Source organism: Rana temporaria, chromosome 6 (genome assembly GCF_905171775.1).
Source record: "Rana temporaria chromosome 6, aRanTem1.1, whole genome shotgun sequence".
Classification (NCBI taxonomy): domain Eukaryota; kingdom Metazoa; phylum Chordata; class Amphibia; order Anura; family Ranidae; genus Rana; species Rana temporaria.
The window spans coordinates 57,470,776-57,492,562 of NC_053494.1; the positions used below are offsets into that span (position 1 = coordinate 57,470,776).

Sequence of the window (21,787 nt, forward strand, 5' to 3'; positions counted from 1 at the left end):
TAAACGGCATATACTACTGCGACGGGCGCAAGTACGTTCGTGAATCAGCGTATCTCGGTCATTTTGCATATTCGCCGCGTAAATCAATGGAAGCGCCCCTTGTGGCTAGCGTAAATATGCGCACAGGCTCCACGGCGTAGGAAACCTACGTTGGTCGGATGGAGCCACCATTTCAGGCGTATCTAGCATAGGAATCAGGCACATAGATACGACGGCGCATCTGTGCACTTACGCGGCGTATATAAAGATACGTTGGCGTAAGTGCTTCGAGAATCCGGGCCATGGTCTTCATTTCTTGGCCTGGGGTGAACACATTGATGTTAGTTGTGTTTCCTCAGAAGTAAAAAAGAAAAGAGCGGAGGGCGCACTGACCTAGTGTGATATTGCTAAAATGAATTTATTCAAATGTAAAAATCAATCATTGTACTCACAATGTGAAAATTAAAATCAGGCTTTCAAAGACGCAGCAATCCAGCAACATCAGTGGAACACGACAGTCTCTTGAACCAACGATCGATGTTGAAGCTGACGCGTTTCGGGGGCGAACCCCTTTCTTCAGAGCTAGGTGGTCTGCAGTGCAGGAGCACTGCAGACCACCTAGCTCTGAAAAAAGGGGTTCGCCCCCGAAACGCGTCAGCTTCAACATCGATCGTTGGTTCAAGAGACTGTCGTGTTCCACTGATGTTGCTGGATTGCTGCTGTCTTTGAAAGCCTGATTTTAATTTTCACATTGTGAGTACAATGATTGATTTTTACATTTGAATAAATTCATTTTAGCAATATCACACTAGGTCGGTGCGCCCTCCGCTCTTTTCTTTTTTCCTAGTTTTATGAATTCCCACGATTCTGAGGAGGGCTGCAAGATTCTAGAAGATAGCTTTGAATTGAACTACACCACCCCATAGCACCTCTCGAAAATTCCGGAGCGCAGGAGACTTGTCTTTATCTGTTATTTCCTCAGAAGTATACATTCCCACCAAGAAATATTGTGAGTAATTGAGCCTAGGTTCGCACTCACAGCGGGAATGATAGCGTGCAAGTTCAGCTCAACTCGCACTATTTCATTCCCGCATGTCTGTCCTGACTTTGGGGGCGATTTCAGAGACATCTGTGCGAGTTTCTGCACAGATGTCTGTTGAAATTGCACCCCGAAGTTGCCAAAAGTAGTAATAAAACTACTTTTGGGAATCAGTGCGGTGGCACACTGATTCAGACAGTGCCATTGCCGGCAGTAGCTGTCAAATCGCATGCCAAATCGCTGCGGACCAGGGCTTTAAATATATTTGTACTTACCATAAAATCTTTTTCATAACGTTTGAGGGACACAGGAATGAAGTATTTTCATGACATATGCGTTATACTGCTGCCTCCAGGAGGTTTGGACACTGACTGACAAACAAATAGAATTAAGCCAGCCCCATATAACCCTGACTATTGTAAGAAAGCAGTACTTAACACCAAAAATATGAAGGGGCAGGACCTGTGTCCCTCAATAGACTTAAAGTGTAAGTTCACCTTTACAGGAAATCTGTAAGGTGAACTTACACTGGACCCCCTCCTCACCTGTGGGCCTGTGTAAGTTCACCTTACAGAATATTCTGTAAATGTGAACTTACCCTTCAAATATATATTTTTTTACAGTGAGTACAAAAATCTTATTCTATTTATCATCAATCAAGGGACAAAGGAATGAAGAAATTATTTGAATATGTGGTGACCAAAAGCAATCCAAATGAGGGGTGGGCAGTAGCATCGGAGAAATCGAGTAGATAGAGATCTGACAATAAAGCGTGCAAAGGAATCGTTGCCTAAACAAGGCTAGAGAAAAAGAGACGGAAGCTATAAAGATATTGCCACTAACAAGAAAAGGCAGTGATGTCTTTCTGGTGTTCCAGAGTAGAGCAGATAGTACCGTAAAAGCAGGGCTAGTGCAAGGATTTTTTTTACACCCTAGGCGAAACCTAATTTTGCCGCCCCACTTGGCTCCACCCCTGACTCCACCCCCTTTGCCCTGCCCATGTACATCCCAATTTTTTTTATATTGTGAAAGATAATGTTACGCCGAGTAAATTGATACCCAACATGTCACGCTTCAAAATTGCGTCTGCAAGTCCATAGGCGATGTTTAAAAATTTCTACAGGTTGCATGTTTTGAGTTACAGAGGAGGTCCAGGGCTAGAATTATTTATCTTGCTCGAACGATCGTGGTGATACCTCACATATGTGGTTTGAACTCTGTTTACATATGCGGGCGCTGCTCACGTATGCGTTCGCTTCTGCGTGCGAGCTTGGCGGGACGGGGTGCATTTTCTGGCTCCTAACTTTTTAGCTGGCTCCTAGATTCCAAGAAAATTTGTCAAACCCTGGTCTCACCCACGTCCAAATACAGCCTCACCCACGCCCATCAAATACAGCCTCGCCCACGCCCATCAAATGCCATCTCACCAGCACCCATCATATACAGTCTCACCTGTGCCCATCAAATACAGTCTCAGCGGTGCCCAAATTCCATCTCAGCTATGCCCATCAAATGCCATCTCACCATCATCCATCAAATACAGTCTTACCTGTGCCCATCAAATATAGCCTCACCAGCGCCCAAATTCCATCTCACCCGTGCCCATCAAATGCCATCTCACCCGTGCCCATCAAATACAGCCTCACCCACGCCCATCAAATACAGTCTCACCTGCGCCCATCAAACACAGCCTCGTCCAAATACAGTCTCACCCGCGCCCATCAAATACAGCCTCACCCGCGCCCATTAAATTCTTACCTGTGCCCATCAAATTCCATCTCACCCGTGCCCATCAAATACAGCCTTACCCGCACCCATCAAATTCCACCTCACCAGCGCCCATCAATGTTGCTACATCAGTGCCAATCAATGCAAATCAATCTCTGGGGGGGGCAGATATTTTAATATACACATACATTTAAAAAAATGTCATTGTCATCACATACACAATGTAAAAAAGTTTTACTAACTCACCACACCAACTTGAACGGTGAACCCTGTGGTGGCTGCCTGTTCCTCGCTCACATCACCTCTGCTGTGTACCTGCCTGCTGCCTCTGTGTCGGTGGCACGGTGCCTCTTCAATGCTACACCTGTCCCCCAAGCCCGGGGAGCCGCTGCCAGGCGCCACACTAATCCCATGATGCATCGCGCGGCATCCTCCATGTCTGCTCCAGTCCACACTGACACGGCCAGGCTAGGGGGGGGGGGGTGCTGCTGTACACCTGTCACACACAGTCAGTGTGGACAGAGAGAGGAGAAGGGAGGGGCTGCTGCTTGCCTCTGCTCATTCTGAAAACATCTGAGAGCGGAGCATACAGGGATGCTGATAGGTGACACACACAGGACAGTACTGTAATATACACACATCAAACAGCGGAGAGCGCCCTGGGGGGGGGGGGGGGGGCTTGTAGCCGGGACCTATCCATCCATGCCATGTGATACTAATGTCAGACTCAGAGCGGAGAACTCAAGACGCATTCTGCCTAAGCGGCGCTGCTTGACATGATGTCAGGGCGCTGGTAGGTTGTGTGGAACTTGAAGCTCTGTGTGGAGGACAGTGCGGAAGTAATATAACTAGCGGTCGGACGCCCTAGGCCGTCGCCTAGTGGTAGCGCCGGCCCTGCGTAAAAGGAAACATGAAAGTAACACACAGGCAGAGAACAATCAATTAACAACCATAGGAAAAAAAACGGATGGTAGAAAATGTAGATCAACTGCTGTAGTGGTGAAAAAAATATGAATGTTTTCTAAGATACCTAACCTTGACATCAGGTGAAGGAATGCTAGACAAATAATGTCCAGATCAAAAATTAACTGAAGGTTGAAGTAGGACACCTAGAACCCTTGACATTAAGGAAGGTAGATATATAACACGATAGATCACTCATTAACCTAAATGGAAAGGGGTGAGAAAGCCTTCAGTATGAAAACAAATATGGTACAGTGCCAAGTTTTAAAAGGAGGGGGTAGAAAGATCCACACAGCCATAAAAATAAAAAAAAAGAAGGGCTGAGGACACCGATGTAATATATGTACAAGAAGACGCGGAGACCTTCTAACTCACATCAATAAAATATTCAAATGTGTTAAAATTTTAACAAAACCTGTCTGATTATATGCACTCACTGGCCACTATATTAGGTATACCTGTTGCTTCGTAACACAAATTGCTAATCAGCCAATCACATGTAAGCAACTCAATGAATTTAGGCATCTAGACGTGGTAAAGACGACTTGCTGAAGTTCAAACCGAGCATCAGAATAGGGAAGAAAGGGAGAGAGAGCGAGACGTGTAAAGCGCAACACATGCGAACTGAATCGCCTTTGGGCGCTGTATCCATTTCATGGGTAAGGAACCCCTTGACCTCAGAAGAGATGGGTTTTTATCTTTCTCCTGAAGGCCAAGTGGTCCGACTCCAGTCGGATGGTGGTTGGTAGTGCATTCCACAGGCGAGGTCCCTGGACTGCGAATCTTCGATCTCCTTTGGACTTGTATCTGGCTTTGGGTATCTGGAGGAGGTTTTGATTGGTGGATCGCAGAATGCGATTGGGGTTATGGGTAGGGTTGTCCCGATACCACTTTTTTAGGACCGAGTACAAGTACCGATACTTTTTTTCATGTAGTCGCCGATACCGAATACCGATACTTTTTTTAAATGTCATGTGACAGTTTTCAAACCACAATACAGACTAAGGATATTTTCTTTAGAATTATGAAGAACTCTAACTCAAGACATTATTATAAAAGAATAAAAATGAGTAAAAATGAATAAAAATGTTTTATTTGCTTGTCACGCAGTAGTAAAAAACTCAAAGAATTTTCATAGAACATGTTGATAAATACAAAAAAAGTATTCTATTTAGGTATCGGGAGCATTTGCGCGAGTACGAGTACTCCCGCAAATACTCGGTATCGGTCCCGATACCGATACTAGTATCGGTATCTGGACAACCCTAGTTATGGGCTTTTATTTTTTCGCATAGATATTGGGGGGCGTTGCCTTGAATACACTTATGTATTAGGCAGAGTGCCTTGAAAGTGATTCTGTCTTTTACTGGCAGCCAATGAAGGCATCTCAGCGAAGGTGAGATTGATTCCCATGGTTTTTTCCCAGTCACTAGTCGAGCGGCCGTATTTTGAACGACTTGCAAACGAGTGATTTGGTATTTGGGAAGTCCTAGATAGAGGGCATTTGCGTAGTCGAGTCTGGAATTGATGATTGTTCCCACCACGACTGCAATGTCCTCTTTCGGGATAAAGAGGACATTTAAGTGACTTTAAACGTGGCATGGTTGTTGGTGCCAGACAGGTTGGTCTGAGTATTTCAAAAACTGCTTTTGTACTGGGATTTTTGTACAAAACCTTATCTAGGGTTTGTATAGAATGGTCCGAAAAATAAAATTTCCAGTTAGCGGCAGTTGTGTGCACCAAAATGCCTTGTTGATGTCAGAGGAGAATAGGGAGACTGGTTCTAAATGATAAATAGGCAACAGTAACTCAAATAACCAATCCTTACAACCAAGATATGCAGAATATCATCTCTGAACGCACAACACATAGACCCTTGAAGCAGATGGGATACAGCAGCAGAAAACCACACGGGATGCCACTCCTGTCAGATAAGAACAGAAAACTGAGGCTACAATTGACACAGACTCAGCAAAATTGGACAATAGAAGATTGGAGAAAACATTGCCTGGTCTGACGAGTCTCGATTTCAGCTGTGACATTCAGATGGTGGGGTCAGAATTAGGCATAAACAACATAAACGCATGCTGGCAAACCAAGGTTTTACTGTACTACCAAAACAGTTTTAGGACCTCAGTCACTCTTTCTCTTCCCCTCCAATTCCATAGCTCTCCTTTTTATCTGACTAATGTTCCCCCTTTAGTTACTATGTAAGAGACAAAACACTATGGTGGAGAGAATGCGGCTGCTCACCCCGATAAGAATGATAAAAGAATTGTCCCAAATGGGGTTATTGCGCAGCTCAAAAACGGAGAAGTGATACCATGTGGTAAAAAATTATATTTATTCATATGTTAAAAATCGAACAATAGTGGACAAGATTGGATAGCAAAATTTGATAGAGCATGAGTTGCAACAGGTACACAAACAGCGTTTACATATATGTATAAATAATGGTACACAAATCGTGTTTATACAATCAAAAATGTGCATTGTAGTATAAACAGTCTAACGAACGTTTCGACCTTTAGAGGTCTTCTTCAGAGAATTTGTGTAGCTGAAAAGGAACACATAATGATTAGGCATCTCATGGTAACCCCATGAGATGCCTAATCATTATGTGTTCCTTTTCAGCTACACAAATTCTATCCAATCTTGTCCACTATTGTTCGATTTTTAACATATGAATAAATATAATTTTTTACCACATGGTATCACTTCTCCGTTTTTGAGCTGCGCAATAACCCCATTTGGGACAATTCTTTTATCATCTTTAGTTACTATGTAATGTGTTATGTTTTGTTTTTGATCTTTTCAAAAATTGCTGTTCTTAAAGTGGAGTTCCACCCATTTTTTATGTTTGTCTGTGCTGCATGCCCTAATCTCATAGTGTTCAGAATGGACAATTTTTATTTATTTTGTTGCTTGTAAATACCTTTATTTTGTAGTCCTTCATTACTTCCTCCTCCTTATTAGCCTAGGCTATTAAGTCACAAGGCTATTCGCAAGGGTTTCTGGGATAGGCATCATGTATCCCAGTAGTCCTTGCAAATAGCCTATTTGCATAGAGAAGGGGCGGCAACTACCTCTGACACTCCCGTTGCTATGGAAACCTGACTGAAACCTATTACATCGCTTGTGCAGCACTGAGCATGTGCGAGATCTGCAAGGCTGAAATCTAGGAAGTCATACAGTCTGGCTTCATAATGCCCACACTTAAGATAGCCACGGTCTATTTCTAGATTATAAACTAACTAAATGCTCTAACAACCTAACAAAACGGATCTTAGTTTACAGACTAACTTTACTAGACTACATTAAGCTTGTGTATTACAGGGGTATTTATATTTAAAACGTGAAATTGTGGGTGGAACTTCCCTTTAACATTTTGCTAATGGTTTGCGTATTAGTATTGCTTTGACCTTAGAAGAAGGGAGTACCCCGTGAATGTTTGTCCTAATAATGTAATCGTATCACAGATATTACTCAACTGAGTTGTTTCTTGGAATAGAAAAATCTTATCATGATAACCTCTGCTGAGAGTAGTCTGTTGCAGTATGTTGGCATGACTTCTGGGAGTGCCTGGTCCATTGGGTAATTTGCATGCAAGACTGGGTGCCCTAACTAAAGTATGATTGTAATTGGGACCTTTTTTCTAGGTTAACTGGTATAGCAATGTGGGGAACACTCTGTTAATTCCACTCTGAATCGGATGAGCTATAAGTGCAGTAAACCTAAAAATAATTGTAGCAGTCTAGCTGTAAAAATAAGCTTTACTGAAAAGGTAACTTACAGTTTCAGTTTGGCCGTAGCCTTCATAAATGTCTAGTCCAGTGGCGGCTTTCCATTGCTCCATTACCTGGGGGTTGATGGGCTCTCCAGCACTTACACAGTGTTTAAGGCTCTTGAACTTATAACTAAAGAAAAATATATATTGGATTCTTGTTTAAGATTGTTCTATAAAACACTTACAATATAAAACGTGGAGTACATTATTATTTGTTCCCAGTAATGACAAGAGTTAGGAATAACCAAAGGCAAAACTTTTGTTTTACTTTTTAGCTTAGAGTGGAGAGTGAATGAAACAACTGTCAGGTTTTTAGTGTTCCCTGTGCCACCTTAGGTACATTCTTCATCTCTAAGGCCACGTAAAAACGACCGTTATTCATGTCATGCAAAAAAACAACGTTTTTCTCGACATGATTTGTCGTGATTCCTCTCAAGCCTGCCTTGCATACACACGTTCGTGAAAAAAATGCTCGAGCAAAGCAAGGTGATGTATAACACGTACAACGGCACTATAAAGGGGAAGTTCCATTCGAATGGTGCCACCCTTTGGGCTGCTTTTGCTAATTTCTAGGGTTGTCCCGATACCGATACTAGTATCGGTATCGGGACCGATACCGAGTATTTGCGGGAGTACTCGTACTCCCGCAAATACTGCCGATGCCTAAATAGAATACTCAGCCAAATGCACCCCATCCCACAGCTCCCCCCCCCCCCAGCGGCCGCCGCCGCAACCGCCATCGCTGCCGCTACACCGCCACTTGGTTAATACGTGCGGGGAACATTACAGCTTTCCTTTGAATAGCTGTAGTGTTTGCCGCCGCGTATAGACACTCCCCCTTGCTCGGGTGATCTGTCCAATCCCGAGCAAGGGGGAGTGTCTATACGCAGCGCGAATCATTACAGCTATTCAAATGAAAGCTGTGATGTTCCCCGCACGCTGTTTAACCATGCGGCGCGGCAGCATGCAGGTAATGGGGGGGGAGATGGCTGCTTCTAAGGGGGACATGGCTGCTTATAAGGGGGACATGGCTGCTTCTAAGGGGGGACATGGCTGCTTATAAGGGGGACATGGCTGCTTCTAAGGGGGGACATGGCTGCTTCTAAGGGGGGACATGGCTGCTTCTAAGGGGGACATGGCTGCTTATAAGGGGGAACATGGCTGCTTATAAGGGGGAACATGGCTGCTTATAAGGGGGACATGGCTGCTTATAAGGGGGACATGGCTGCTTATAAGGGGGACATGGCTGCTTATAAGGGGGACATGGCTGCTTATAAGGGGGGACATGGCTGCTTATAAGGGGGACATGGCTGCTTATAAGGGGGGGCATGGCTGCTTATAAGGGGGACATGGCTGCTTATAAGGGGGACATGGCTGCTTATAAGGGGGACATGGCTGCATATGGGGGGACATGGCTGCTTATGGGGGGGACATGGCTGCATGTGGGGGGGGACATGGCTGCATGTGTGGGGACATGGCGGCATCTGTGGGGGGACATGGCGGCATCTGTGGGGGGACATGGCTGCATATGTGTGGGGACATGGCGGCATATGTGTGGGGACATGGCGGCATATGTGTGGGGACATGGCGGCATATGTGTGGGGACATGGCTGCATCTGTGTGGGGACATGGCTGCATTTGTGTGGGGACATGGCTGCATCTGTGGGGGGACATGGCTGCATATGGGGGGGACATGGCTGCATCTGTGGGGGGACATGACTGCATATGTGTGGGGACATGGCTGCATAAGGGGGGGACATGGCTGCATCTGTGGGGGGACATGGCTGCATTTGGGGACACATTTAAAAAAAAGTATCGTATTCGGTATCGGCGAGTACTGGAAAAAAAGTATCGGTACTTGTACTCGGTCCTAAAAAAGTGGTATCGGGACAACCCTACTAATTTCCCTGTCTCATAACTTGCTTCTGAGCATGCAAGTTTTTTCCCCCTCGTTAAAGCGTTCACACGTGACGTTTTTTATTCTATCTTGTGCAAAACATATTTTTACCTATCAAGGTTGTGTAGCACCATCATGCGATAAAGAGTTGGAGCCGAGCAGAATGTTGTGACTGGGTACTTGACAAGTGTCTGTATAAAAAAGAAAAACATAAAAAACATTTCCATGAAATACAATATATTACTTAATGTAGTGTTAACCGTCCAATAATATTAAATGTCTATATTTGAGATTTATATCTCAGACATATGATGTGGGTTAAATGAGAGCACTTCTGTGACGCCATTTTGCACACCTTCTATAGATGCAAGCTAAATGAATGAAATATATTCCTAATTACAATATTTTACAGCTATTAATGGAGATTTCATAAGACTCATAAGACAACAGTAGTATATAACATCTGTGATTAAAATAGCTTGTTTACATAATACATTTACTGTACTGCCTTTACATAGAACAATACGCTCGCCTACCAAAGCCTAAATTCTACTACTTGTGTGTACAAAAAAAAAAAAAACAATGCCAGGCAAAGTAAAATATAGAACAGATAAGACTGGCTAGTTTTTGAAGGTTACTATTTGCAAAACTTTAGAAAATTGTGTGCATTTCCTTTACAAATCAGCCAGCTCTTTCTTTCAAAAGTTTAACCTCAACAAGGACAATAAAGCAGAGTAAGGCCCCTTTCACACAGGCGTATACGGATGAAAAGGGGAGGAAAATCCTATTTTTCCATCCGTCTGCAGAACGGATCGGAGGAACACGGTCAGACATTCTGTGTTCCTCCGATCCCCCCATAGAGGAGAGCGTAGATCTGATAGGGCGGTCCCTGCACAGTGTGCGGGGATCGCCATGTCATCCACCAGCTCAGCGGGGATCAGCGGAGCGACCCCCGCTTAGCAAGCGGATGTTTATGGGGAGGATTATTACGGGATCCGCCCGTGTGAAAGGGCCCTAATAGAGCAAGTGATTGTTGATGGAAGTAATACAGGAAGTCTTCTTTTAGACTTATTTCCTTAAAGCGGAGCTCCGCCGTTAAAACAAATATTAAAAGCCAGCAGCTACAAATACTGCAGCTGCTGACTTTTAATATATGGACACTTACCTGTCCTGGAGTCCAGCGACGTCAGCAGCAGAAGACGAGCAATCGCTCGTCTATCTAATGCCCCCACCGCCATCCTCTGTGAGGGAATCAGGAAGTGAAGCGTTCTGGCTTCACTGCCCGATTCCCTACAGGGCATGCGCGAGTCGCGCAGAGCCATCCTCACTGGTCCCTGCTGTGTTCTGGGAACCGTGTGTTTCCCAGAACACAACGGGCAGGGGCGGGAAGTGACGCACTACCCACAGACAGGGCTGGACTGGGACAAAAATTTGGCCCTGGACTTCACCCAGACTGGCCCACTTTGACAGGTCTCTCCCATGGCGGCCAGACAACCCCGGAACCCCCCCCCCCCCCCAGCCACCCAAGCCCCCTCTCCCCCTTCACTAGCCACTAGCCGTTCTACTTTATTAGATACTGGTACTCTTATAGGCAGTACCAGTGGGGAAGCTAGACATTATTTCACCCGGGGCAAATAATCAGTTTGGTGACAGAGGAGCGGAGGGGGGCGGCGGTCCGCTGTCACTGAAGCCGGCCCACTGAGCCATCGGCCCACCGGGAAACTCCCTGTAGTCCCAATGGCCAGTCCATCCCTGCCCACAGAATCCCAGCAGAGAGGACTCCCAGAAGTGGGTGCAAATACCTGTCTTAGACAGGTATCTGCACCCCCCTCCCCCTGAAAGATGTCAAATGTGAAAGCGGAGGGGGGGAGGGTTCCGATGAGCGGAAGTTTCACTTTAGGGTGGAGCTCCGCTTTAATCAGATCTTCAGGCACAAAATCTTTAATTGAATTCTATTTTTCAAAAGCCACAAAGAATATACCTCCACTTTGTGAACATCAAATGCCTTTATACATCCAGTTATTACCTTGTAAAAATAGCAGTGGCATTATCACTGTCCTGTACATAGCCTGTTTAGAAAGCAGAGCTGTGGGAAGGATACAGCAAGCCCCACCCATTACAGTCTGCCTACAGAAACTACAGAAGTGGGAGGATACAAGACCAGTCACCCTGCACATGGAGAGAAATCAGCCATGACTGGTCTTTATTACAGGAAGCGCTTGCATAGAGGTACAGTTTCACACTGGATATCATATCTGGAAGATACATAAAACACACCAAGATTCATCTAAGCATACACATGCCTCTTGTATTTAAACAGGGTTCTGCTTTAGTAAATCAGACCTAAGGTTTCAGTGCAGACAATAGGTGTGTTTACTGTGTGTATATGTCAAATATTGCACCCAATTACAATTCTTTCACCAAGTAGTCTAAACAGATTAAAGCCAAAATGTGTTTGGGTGCTAATCAGCCTAGCACCTGACTAGTGGGGATTAACCAGAGACTCACTCACCTGGAGCAGCTTTTCTTGTTTCATGAGAGATTAATCGGCGGGTCTTGTTATCCACCGGACCCACTGATTGGCTCCCACTGTGTCCAATCACAGGAGGAGCAGTGCAGGCCCCGTGAATCACGCTTGCCCCGTCAACCGTGTGCACAAAATCACGTACAGGTATGTGATTTTGCGCACCTGGGCTGCCCTGCCTCAGTAAATGTACATGGGGCGTTCCGACAACGGTAAAAAAAGGACAATAAACAGGACTAACCCTTAAGGAAATAGAGTTTTTGAGCAGAAAACTAAATGCATATAAGAGCTTAGAAAACATTTTATGTGCTTTACATTTCCCAAGCTTCCTGTTGAATCTACGCCATATAAATGTGCCTAAAGACCAAAAGGCGGCTGGCTGTGCATATACAAGCTAACCACCTAATGATTGTTATTAAAATGACTGTTGTACAAACCTACAAGTTCATTTTAAGCAAACTTGCATGTTTGTTCCTATGGAGGAGGTAATGGGGGGCGCTGCAGGTTCCAGCCTGCCAATTGGGAAGACTGGCAAACAGCCAGTAAAATCTATTTTGCCCAATCCTTTCTTCTAAACAAAGGGTCAACCCAGAAGGCCTACAGACATATGAATGTTTCCCGATAAGAGCGTAAATGGGTCGAATCAGGTGAACACAAACAAATTTGCAGACACATTCATCTAATTATCAGTGGCGGCTGGTGCTCAAATTTTTTTTTTGGGGGGGGGGGGGGACAAAAAACTGAAAGAAAAAAAATCAATTGCAGCCAGCCACTGTGCCCATCAAACGCAGCTACTGTGCCCATCAATTGCCGCCACTGTGCCCATCAAATGCAGTCACTGTGCCCATCAATAGCTGTCAGTTTGCCCCATAAAATGCCGACAGTTTGCCCCATCAAATGCCAACAGTTTGCCCCATCAAATGCCAACAGTTTTCTCCATCAAATGATGCCAGTTGGCCCCATCAATAGCCACCAGTTGGCCCCATCAAATGCCGACAGTTTGCCCCATCAAATGCCGACAGTTTGCTTCATCAAATGATGCCAGCTTGCCCCATCAAATGATGCCAGTTCACCCCATCAAATGATGCCAGCTTGCCCCATCAAATGATGCCAGTTCACCCCATCAAATGATGCCAGCTTGCCCCATCAAATGATGCCAGCTTGCCCCATCAAATGATGCCAGTTCACCCCATCAAATGATGCCAGCTTGCCCCATCAAATGATGCCTGCTTGCCCCATCAAATGATGCCAGTGCGCCCCATCAAATGATGCCAGTTCGCCCCATCAAATTCCACCAGTTTGCCCCATCAAATGATGCCAGTTCGCCCCATCAATTGCAGCCAGTTTGCTCCCCCGCCCGGCACTGACCTTTCTCGGGTCAACGCTGTACTCCACGCTCCCTTCTTGATCTTTTCATGTCATCTCTGCTATGATTGGACGCCTGTCGCTTCAGCCAATCAGGTGACAGGTAACCAGACCCGGTGCACCTGATTGGCTGAGAGGCGGGTCAGTGTTAGGGAAGCGATTCCCTAACACAGCACTGTTTAAACACCGAAAGCACAGTAGTGCGCCCACTGTTTATCGATTTAGAAGGGCTCTAATCAGGAAGCCTATTAGAGCCTACGGCTCTAATCAGGCACTTCCAAAACACCCCCACCGCTCGACATAGGGCCGGACACCTGAATTGTGGGCGGCAGCGGCGACAATAGATTCATGCAATGCATGAATCTATCGATGATTGACAGGTGCAGGAGGGAAGGGGCGGCACTCCTGCGCTCACTATGGACGCACCGCCATTGTAGTTGAAAGCCTTGGGAATGTGAACTTTTACTCTTCAAAAATATCTTTACTAATGATTCATAATCTGGTATATAATGATCACTGTTCCATTACACTACTTTCATGAGACTTACTTCCAAAATGACAGCTGCATCAAATCTTGGCATACTGTGGGCAAATACACATGAACCTTGGATCCAAGGAGAAAATACGCTACTCCAAGCTGACTTTGCCCAGCCTGTATCTGAAGCATTCCAAAACACATCTGAGGGTAACAAGTCCAACCAATACCTACAAAAGGAAACCACTACTGCTTACTATTTTTATGGTAACATAGTTCTAATTCATTGATAAAGGTGTTCAATACTTATTTTACCCGCTGTATATACTGTACATATGGGGAAATACATGGAGAAAAATATACCAGAAAAGTGTGACCATTATAAAATGGCAGGTTATATAAGCATAAACAAAATCTTTCCAAACATAGGACTTTCAAAACATCACAAAAAAGTATTTTGACAATACTTAAAGGGTCACTAAAGGAATTTTTTTTTTTTGCTAAATAGCTTCCTTTACCTTACTGCAGTACTGGTTTCATGTCCTTATTGTTCGTTTTTGCTTTGATGTTGCTGTAAAACTGCTCTGATCTCCACACTTCCTGCTTGTCTGGCTCCTTATAACCATCATACTGGGAGCTTTTCACGGTGGTCTAAGCTGTCATTACTGTGTGTCTAAAACTTAACAGAACCAATCAGATTCATTTTAAAAACAAAACACTGCCCTGGATTTGTTTGTTTTTGTTCTGTGGGTCTCTTTACTTCACATAAACATGAAACCAGTTTTAAAACGAAAGTGAAACTAGAGGCACATTATATGATAGATTTTTATCTATTTTTAATCATTTTTAAAAGGAATCAGTTAACTTTTATGTCTCTATACCCTGTAAACAGTCATTTCAGCAAAAACAATGTTTTCCTTTACTGATCCTTTAAATATGTCAGGAATTCCACATGCTTACCATGTCTATAGTACATAGGCCTGTGCAGTTGCCTTTTCTCTAGCCCTAAACAGTAGTCGTGTCCCAGGCATGCACACTGGTGGCGAATAGCCTCAGGTTACCCAGAATTGTGAGAAAATATTATAATTCCCATTGTCTTTGGTCTTTATCAGTGAGAATCACTTTCTGCTGCAAGCAATTGGCCTAGTCTGATTAACCACTTCAATACCGGGCACTTTCACCCCCTTCCTGCTCAGGCCAAATTTTAACTTTCAGCGCAGTCACACTTTGAATGACAATTTACATTTATATCATATTTTGGAGGCAGATAGAGCTTTTGTTTTGTGCTATTTATTCACCGCTGTTTTATTTAATTTTTTTGCTAAACAAAGGGGAAAAAAATCTTAGTTTTTGCTATAAAATGTTGCAAATAAGTAGTTTTCCTTCTTTACTGATGTGCTCTGATGAGACTGCACTGATGGGCACTAATTGGCATTAATGGGGCTGCGCTGATGATCAGTGCCCTGATTATTAGTGTAAACAATGTACTCACTGTTCCCTGTCAGACTTCCCAGTTATCGCCTCTCCTTTCCTCACACAGAGACAGTGGGCCGGATTCAGATACCTGAGCGTATCTGTCCGGCCGGCGTAACGTATCTCCGATACGTTACGCCGCTGTAACTTTGGGCGCAAGTTCTGTATTCAGAAAGAGCTTGCGCCCTTATTTACGGCGGCGTAACGTATGTGTTGCAGCGCAAGGCCGCGTAATTCAAATGGGGATGTTGGGGGCGTGTTTTATTTAAATTAGGCTTGACCCCGCGTATTTTACGTTTTTTTTTCAATTTCAAAACTTGGCGCGGGAACGACAGCCATACTTAACATAGGATACGCCGCACATACCCCTCATATAGCAAGGGTAACTTTACGCCGGAAAAAGGCGAAGGCAAACAACGTAAAAAAAAACGCCGGGCGGTCGTTCGTTTCTGAATCGTCGTAAATACTAATTTGCATATTCCTTGCGTAAACAAACGGAAGCGCCACCTAGCGGCCAGCGTAAAATTGCAGCCTAAGATACTTACACCTGTCGGATCTTAGGGATATCTATGCGTAACCTGATTCTATGAATCAGTCGCATAGATACGACGGCCGGACTCAGGAGATACGCCGTTGTATCTCTTTTCTGAATCCGGCCCAGTGTGTGAGGAAAGGAATGTTGATAACCAGCAAGTCTGTTTATATGTGACCAGCTGTGATTGGACACCGCTGATCACATGAATGAATGAAAACTTATATAGCGCAACACATGCAAACTTAATCGCCTCTGGGTAAAGGGCTGCTGTTATGGGTCCTTTGCCAAAGAATACAGCACTCAGAGCGCTCCTGATGCACGCCACAGGGGATGCGTGGGGGGCGCGCACATGGGAAGACGCCCTTCCAGAACTGGAGAGCCGCACTGTAGCCTTTTTTTGGCTATAGCGTGGGTGGCAAGGGGTTAAAGAGATCAGGGTATCTGAACTGTCACATTTCCTGGATATGTTGGAGGAAACCACAAATATTCATTGCATTTCTGTCACTGAATGCAAAGCCTTCTCTGCTTGTACCAGTTGAATTATGTAATGCCACCATCCTGCCTCATCAATCAGAGAGCATGTTGCATTCATTGAGGGAAAAGTAAGGAATTCTCTGAATTGGCAGCCACTGAGCATGGGATTCTGAAGACCAAGGCAACCACTGTAGCAGTATTGACTACAACAGTGGTTATCCATTTCCACAATGATCCCACGGGTATAGAATATGCATACTAACATTGGTCTAGCACAATACAAACCATACCTGGAATTAAAATTCAATGCATTTCCATTGATAGCTGGAAAAAGCATTAGGTGAGAAAATCACCAGAATTCATCCAGAATGGCTGTAAAAGATACATCAGAAAATATCCTTAGACTGTACTCACTACATTTTTAACAGTAATGTCAGGTAACTTGTTTATTGGTACTTCCAATATTGCATTCTCCTGATAGCAAGGTATTGAAGAATCATATATAACATCACGCTACTTGCCTTGCATTAACAGTTAATCCAATTGGAAAGCTGCAGTGACTATGTTCTGTCATCTTTGGGGCGCCGGTCGTTCCACTAGTGAAATAGATAGTCATTGGGTCGGTGCTCCTTGTCCTCACACAGGTGTGTGTGTCACTAGCTGCCCTAAAACCAGTTCAAAGAAGGTTTAATATCACCGTTTTAGTGTTACAACAGAAAAGGCTTATTAAAAATTCTTACTGGAGAAGCTCTTGGAAACTCAGCCAACCTTCCCTTGGACTTCCAGATACCACCATTTTGTTTTTCAAGCATGGAGCTTGTGCTGTAATGTTGTCTATTACTGGTGCCAGGTCATCGTGAGTAATAATGCACTTTGCTTCTGATGCCTGTAGTCTGTGTAGAATGTCTTTTGCTGTAAGCTGCGTTGTCCCAGGAATTAAAACCAGACCTGTAATGGAAATCATTATCACCGTAAAAGCCTCATAGTTATTGTATTTATACTTACTGTGTATTCTTTTTCTTTAGGTAAAGCAAATATCACAGCAATATTGCTCATCCAAAATGCTAAATGACAATCGGTGCAATTTAAAAATTCCAAGGCTGCGATGTACATACCGGCTCTTAAACATGCAACATTAAGCAGCCACCATTCTGGTAACCGGGGCAAAATGACAATAACTCTGTCTCCTGGTTTCAGGTCACAGGCATCAGAAAGAATGTTAGCCACTTTTCTAGAGTGGAAGCCCAGCTCTTCAAAGCTCCACTGAATCTCCTTTCCAGTACCATCTATCAACCATAGAGCATGGTTGGGTTTCTTAGTGCCATCCTAGGAAAGAAGTAGTGGTAACATTTAGAAAATGTGTCTGATAGTGAGATAAAAAAATATTAATAATACAGTAAAACCTTGGTTTGCGAGCATAATTTGTTCCAGAAACATGCTTGTAATCCAAAGCACTTGTATATCAAAGCATTTTTTTTACAGGGTATAAAAGAGAAGAGAGGCGCCTCTAAGTGTAGCAATACGTTTCTAAATGTTGTACCTTCAATAAATGTAACCATCTCTTCTTTTTTATACTCATTTGTGACATGACGCTACTCAAGACATCGCTTCAAGACATCTTCAAGACATCTTCATGCTTCAAGACATCGCTTGTATATCAAGGCAAAATTTATTAAAACATTTTGCTTGTCTTGCAAAACGCTCTCAAACCAAGTTACTCTCAAACCAAGGTTTTACTGTAATGGATAATGAGCAGATTACCTTCTCAGCAGCTGTCCATTTGTCTAAGACATCACTTGCAAAGTTAAAATATTCTGGCACCTCAGGTTTATAGATCTGTTGAATATGGTCATAGTCTGTGAAATTTTGAGGGACAAAATAAATCTTATCCTTGCTGAAAAATCTGCAACAAACTCTTGGAGTGAAATGGTGGGTGAATGGCTTGACTTTAAGAAGAATATTCATGGTAACAATTGCTTTGTCAAACGATGAATCTATAGAGAAAAATAAGAAATACAAATAAAATAATCAATAATAAAGTTAGCCCTGTCCTTCATATGCTAAGTCCTATCCTTCTTATATATTCTATACTCTATATGAATTTAAAGGAGAACCCAGGAAGCGAGAGAAAGCTAGTTCTGCCCTTCATCCCTGGGCTGTCAGCAATCCTGCCTCAATATGCCTGTTGGACTATTTGTGTTTTGGATGAGTTTTTTTTTTTTACATGTGCATCTACTGCTTTTAACATTGTTTATCGTGTACTCACTTGTCTGTATTTTCTAGGCTTTCGCAATGACATTCGGCCATAAATAATGACTTTAAAATTTCATGCAGGAAAGTTCCATCTTGCTTGTGGTCATTATAAACCCCACAAGCAAATACTTCTGGGAATGGGCCGGCGTCATGAATAGTGCACGCCCCGTTGTGACGATAGGCACAGGTTCTTGAATCGTCTCCTGGGAAGCGTGACACTGTGCTCCCAGGAGACGTTGCAAAATAGTCCCAGCAGACACTGGGGCGCTGAGAGATGAAACGACACGCCCACTCCCGCGGGAGGGAAACCAGGAAGTGCCTGCAATTGACTCTGGATTAAAGGTATTGCAATGGTATATAAAATGATGGATAGCAATCTGTATATATACATACTGAGCTGCTCTGATTAAACAGTAGTTTCGATTTAGGGTGAACCTCCGCTTTAATAACCGGCCCATAGCCGAATAACGGCTACAGGGCGGTTCCTTAACTCTGGGAGGACATTATATAACGTCCTCCCAGTATCGCGCTCCCGCGCACCTCCTGTGCGCGCACATGGGAGTGTCCATAATCTGCATTATCACTCATAATTAGTAAGCATCACATGATGTGAAACATGTCAGCCATCCTTTTCCTGTTGTTCACTTCATTTTGACTGCATAATTTTGGTTGTTTTTTGGATTTCATTTGTACAATAAAGATATCGTTTTAAGGAGTGCGGCAGTCCAGGATCTTCTTCTATCCAATGCACCTGTGCATAGCCAGCACCATTTTGGTTTAGTGGGATGGAAGCAAAGCCAAGGGATCAGCAGTTTTCAGATTGGTATCATCTCTCACATACTGCAGGAGATTACTAGACTGCGGACATACTGCACGAGATTACCAGACTGCGGACATACTGCACAAGATTACCAGAAACTGTGGACATACTGCAGGAGACAACCAGAGACTGCGGACATACTGCAGGAGACAACCAGAGACTGCGGACATACTGCAGGAGACAGTTAAAGACTACAGACATGCTACAGGAGACGGTCAGAGAACTTTCAGCAACGCACAGCTTTACAGTTGAATAACACAGCTCAGTGTTTAAGCAGTCAGACATTTTATGGGTGTAAGGACATACCTGACCAGCCAAGCTCTCTACATACTTTCAGAGGTCTGTGGGCGGGGCTTCCACTCTCTGCTCCACCCTGAGCATACAGACTGCATGGGACAGGGTTAGACCTCTGTATTCCCCAGCCATTATAGAGGGGGCAGGACCGGGAGCTCCACTGACGTTTGTTGGGGGGCCTGCCCTACCTGTGAATTTGGGGCCCCGATGATGGCTTTGCAGAGTGCAGAGAAGACATGGGAGGCTGTATTCCCGAGCTAGCCAGAATAGAGGTGGTGTGGCCGGGAGCTCCACTTATGCGCTCTGACCCCGTCCCACGCAGTCTGTATCCTCAGAACAGTGATCGAAGTGGGCATGTCAGTGAAGCTCCCGGCCCCGTCCCACACCTTTGTATTCCCCAGCCAATATAGAGGGAGCAGGGTCGGGAGCTCCACTGACGCGCCCAATCCATCACTGTTCTGAGCATACAGGCTGCGTGGGGCGGGGTCAGAGCGTTAGTGGAGCGCCCGGCTCCGCCTCCTCTCAGCTGGCTAGCTCGGGAAAAACAGCCTCCCGTGTCTTCTCTGCAAAGCCATCATCGGGGCCCCAAATTCACAGGTAGCAAAGATTGGGCCCAGGGCAAGTGCTAATATGACAATTTTGTGGGGAAAAAAATCTTGATTTTTGCAAAAAATTGTGGGAAAAATTACAACTTCAAAAAACTCACCATGAATCTTTCTAAATACATTGGAATGTTTTCTTTCCAAAAAGGGGTCATTTGGGGGGTATTTGTACTTTTCTGGCATGTTAGGGTCTCAAGAAATCAGTACTTAAAGTGGTTGTAAACCCACTTTTTGTACTTTTACCTACAGGTAAGCCTATAACAAGGCTTACCTGTAGGTATGGAGAATATCTCCTAAACCTGCACGGTTTAGGAGATATTCCCCTCGCAATGCGCCGCTGCGCATGCGCAGGGGGGATCTACGGCGAAAGGACCGGCAGCCGCCGGACCTTGCCGAGTTTTAAATCTCCCGCCCGCACGCGCGGGAGTGACGTCATCGCCACTCCAGCCAATCACACCGCTGGAGCGGCGATACCCGGAAGACACGCCGAGGCAAGATGAAATCTCGCTCGGCGTGAACAAGGTAAGTGCTACGCACCTCGTTCCGAGGTAAGTATTTCATAATGAGCTAATATGCGGTGCATATTAGCTCATTATGACTTTTCCCTTACAGGAGGAAAAAAATAAATAAATTCCATGCGGGTTTACAACCGCTTTAAGGTGTGATCAATTTTCAGATATTGGCACCATAGCTTTTGGACTCTATAACTTTCACAAAGACCAAATAATATACACTAGTTTGTACTTTTTTTTACCAAAGATATGTGGAAGTATAAATTTTGGATAAAATTTATGAAGAAAAATTACAAATTTGCTAAATTTTTTTTTTTTTTTTTTTTTTAACAGAACAAATTTGCTAAATTTTAACAGAAACAAAGAAAAATTCATTTTTTTACCGAATTTTCAGTCTTTTTTATTTTATAGCGCAAAAAAATAAAAAACCCAACAGTGATTAAATACCACCAAAAGAAAGCTCTATTTGTGTGAAAAAAAAGGTCAAAAATGTCATTTGGGTTCAGTGTTGTATGACCGAGTAATTGTCATTCAAACTGTGAGAGCACCGAAAGCTGAAAATTGGTCTGGTTATTAAGCGGGTTTAAGTGCCCGGTTGTCAAGTGGTTAAAGATGCAACAATAAAAGCGTGACCACATTCCTCTTGATCTATGTTCCAGTTTGAGGAACCGGCCGAGATTCGAACCGTGTATGGGCAGGCTTATTGTACCACGGGTTGCAGGAAAGACATTTGCACGATTCCCCCATCAACACGGACAAAGTACCGTATTTATCGGCGTATACCGCGCACTTTTTTGCCCTAAAATTCAGGGCAAAATCGTGGGTGCGCGATATACGCCGATACCCGCGCGGAGTTTGAACTACTGCGCCGGCATATACCGAGCGCAGTACACTCGTACAGGCTCGGCTCCTCTCGCAGTCACGTCCTGGACGTACAGGACGCACAGGACGTGACCGCGAGAGGAGCCGAGCCTGCCCGACTATTCACGAGTGTACTGCGCTCGGTATATGCCGGCGCAGTAGTTCAAACTCAGCGCGGGAATCGGGGATCGAGCGGGGAGGACACC

The 21,787-nt window shown here is 44.4% G+C and overlaps 1 protein-coding gene across 2 annotated transcripts in view; it reads right to left on the minus strand.

Annotated features, from left to right (window-relative positions):
- ACSM3 (acyl-CoA synthetase medium chain family member 3) overlaps window positions 1-21,787 on the minus strand; it is a 70,255-nt gene that overhangs the window by 26,302 nt on the left and 22,166 nt on the right. For both annotated transcript variants that reach the window (XM_040356855.1, XM_040356856.1), the window contains exons 2-8: window positions 18,001-18,233; window positions 17,355-17,565; window positions 16,980-17,187; window positions 16,761-16,904; window positions 13,831-13,987; window positions 9,505-9,584; window positions 7,503-7,626 (exon numbers count right to left, since the gene is read on the minus strand). In XM_040356855.1, coding sequence (XP_040212789.1) covers window positions 7,503-7,626; window positions 9,505-9,584; window positions 13,831-13,987; window positions 16,761-16,904; window positions 16,980-17,187; window positions 17,355-17,565; window positions 18,001-18,233 — 1,157 coding nt within the window. The remainder of the gene's footprint in view (window positions 1-7,502; window positions 7,627-9,504; window positions 9,585-13,830; window positions 13,988-16,760; window positions 16,905-16,979; window positions 17,188-17,354; window positions 17,566-18,000; window positions 18,234-21,787) is intronic.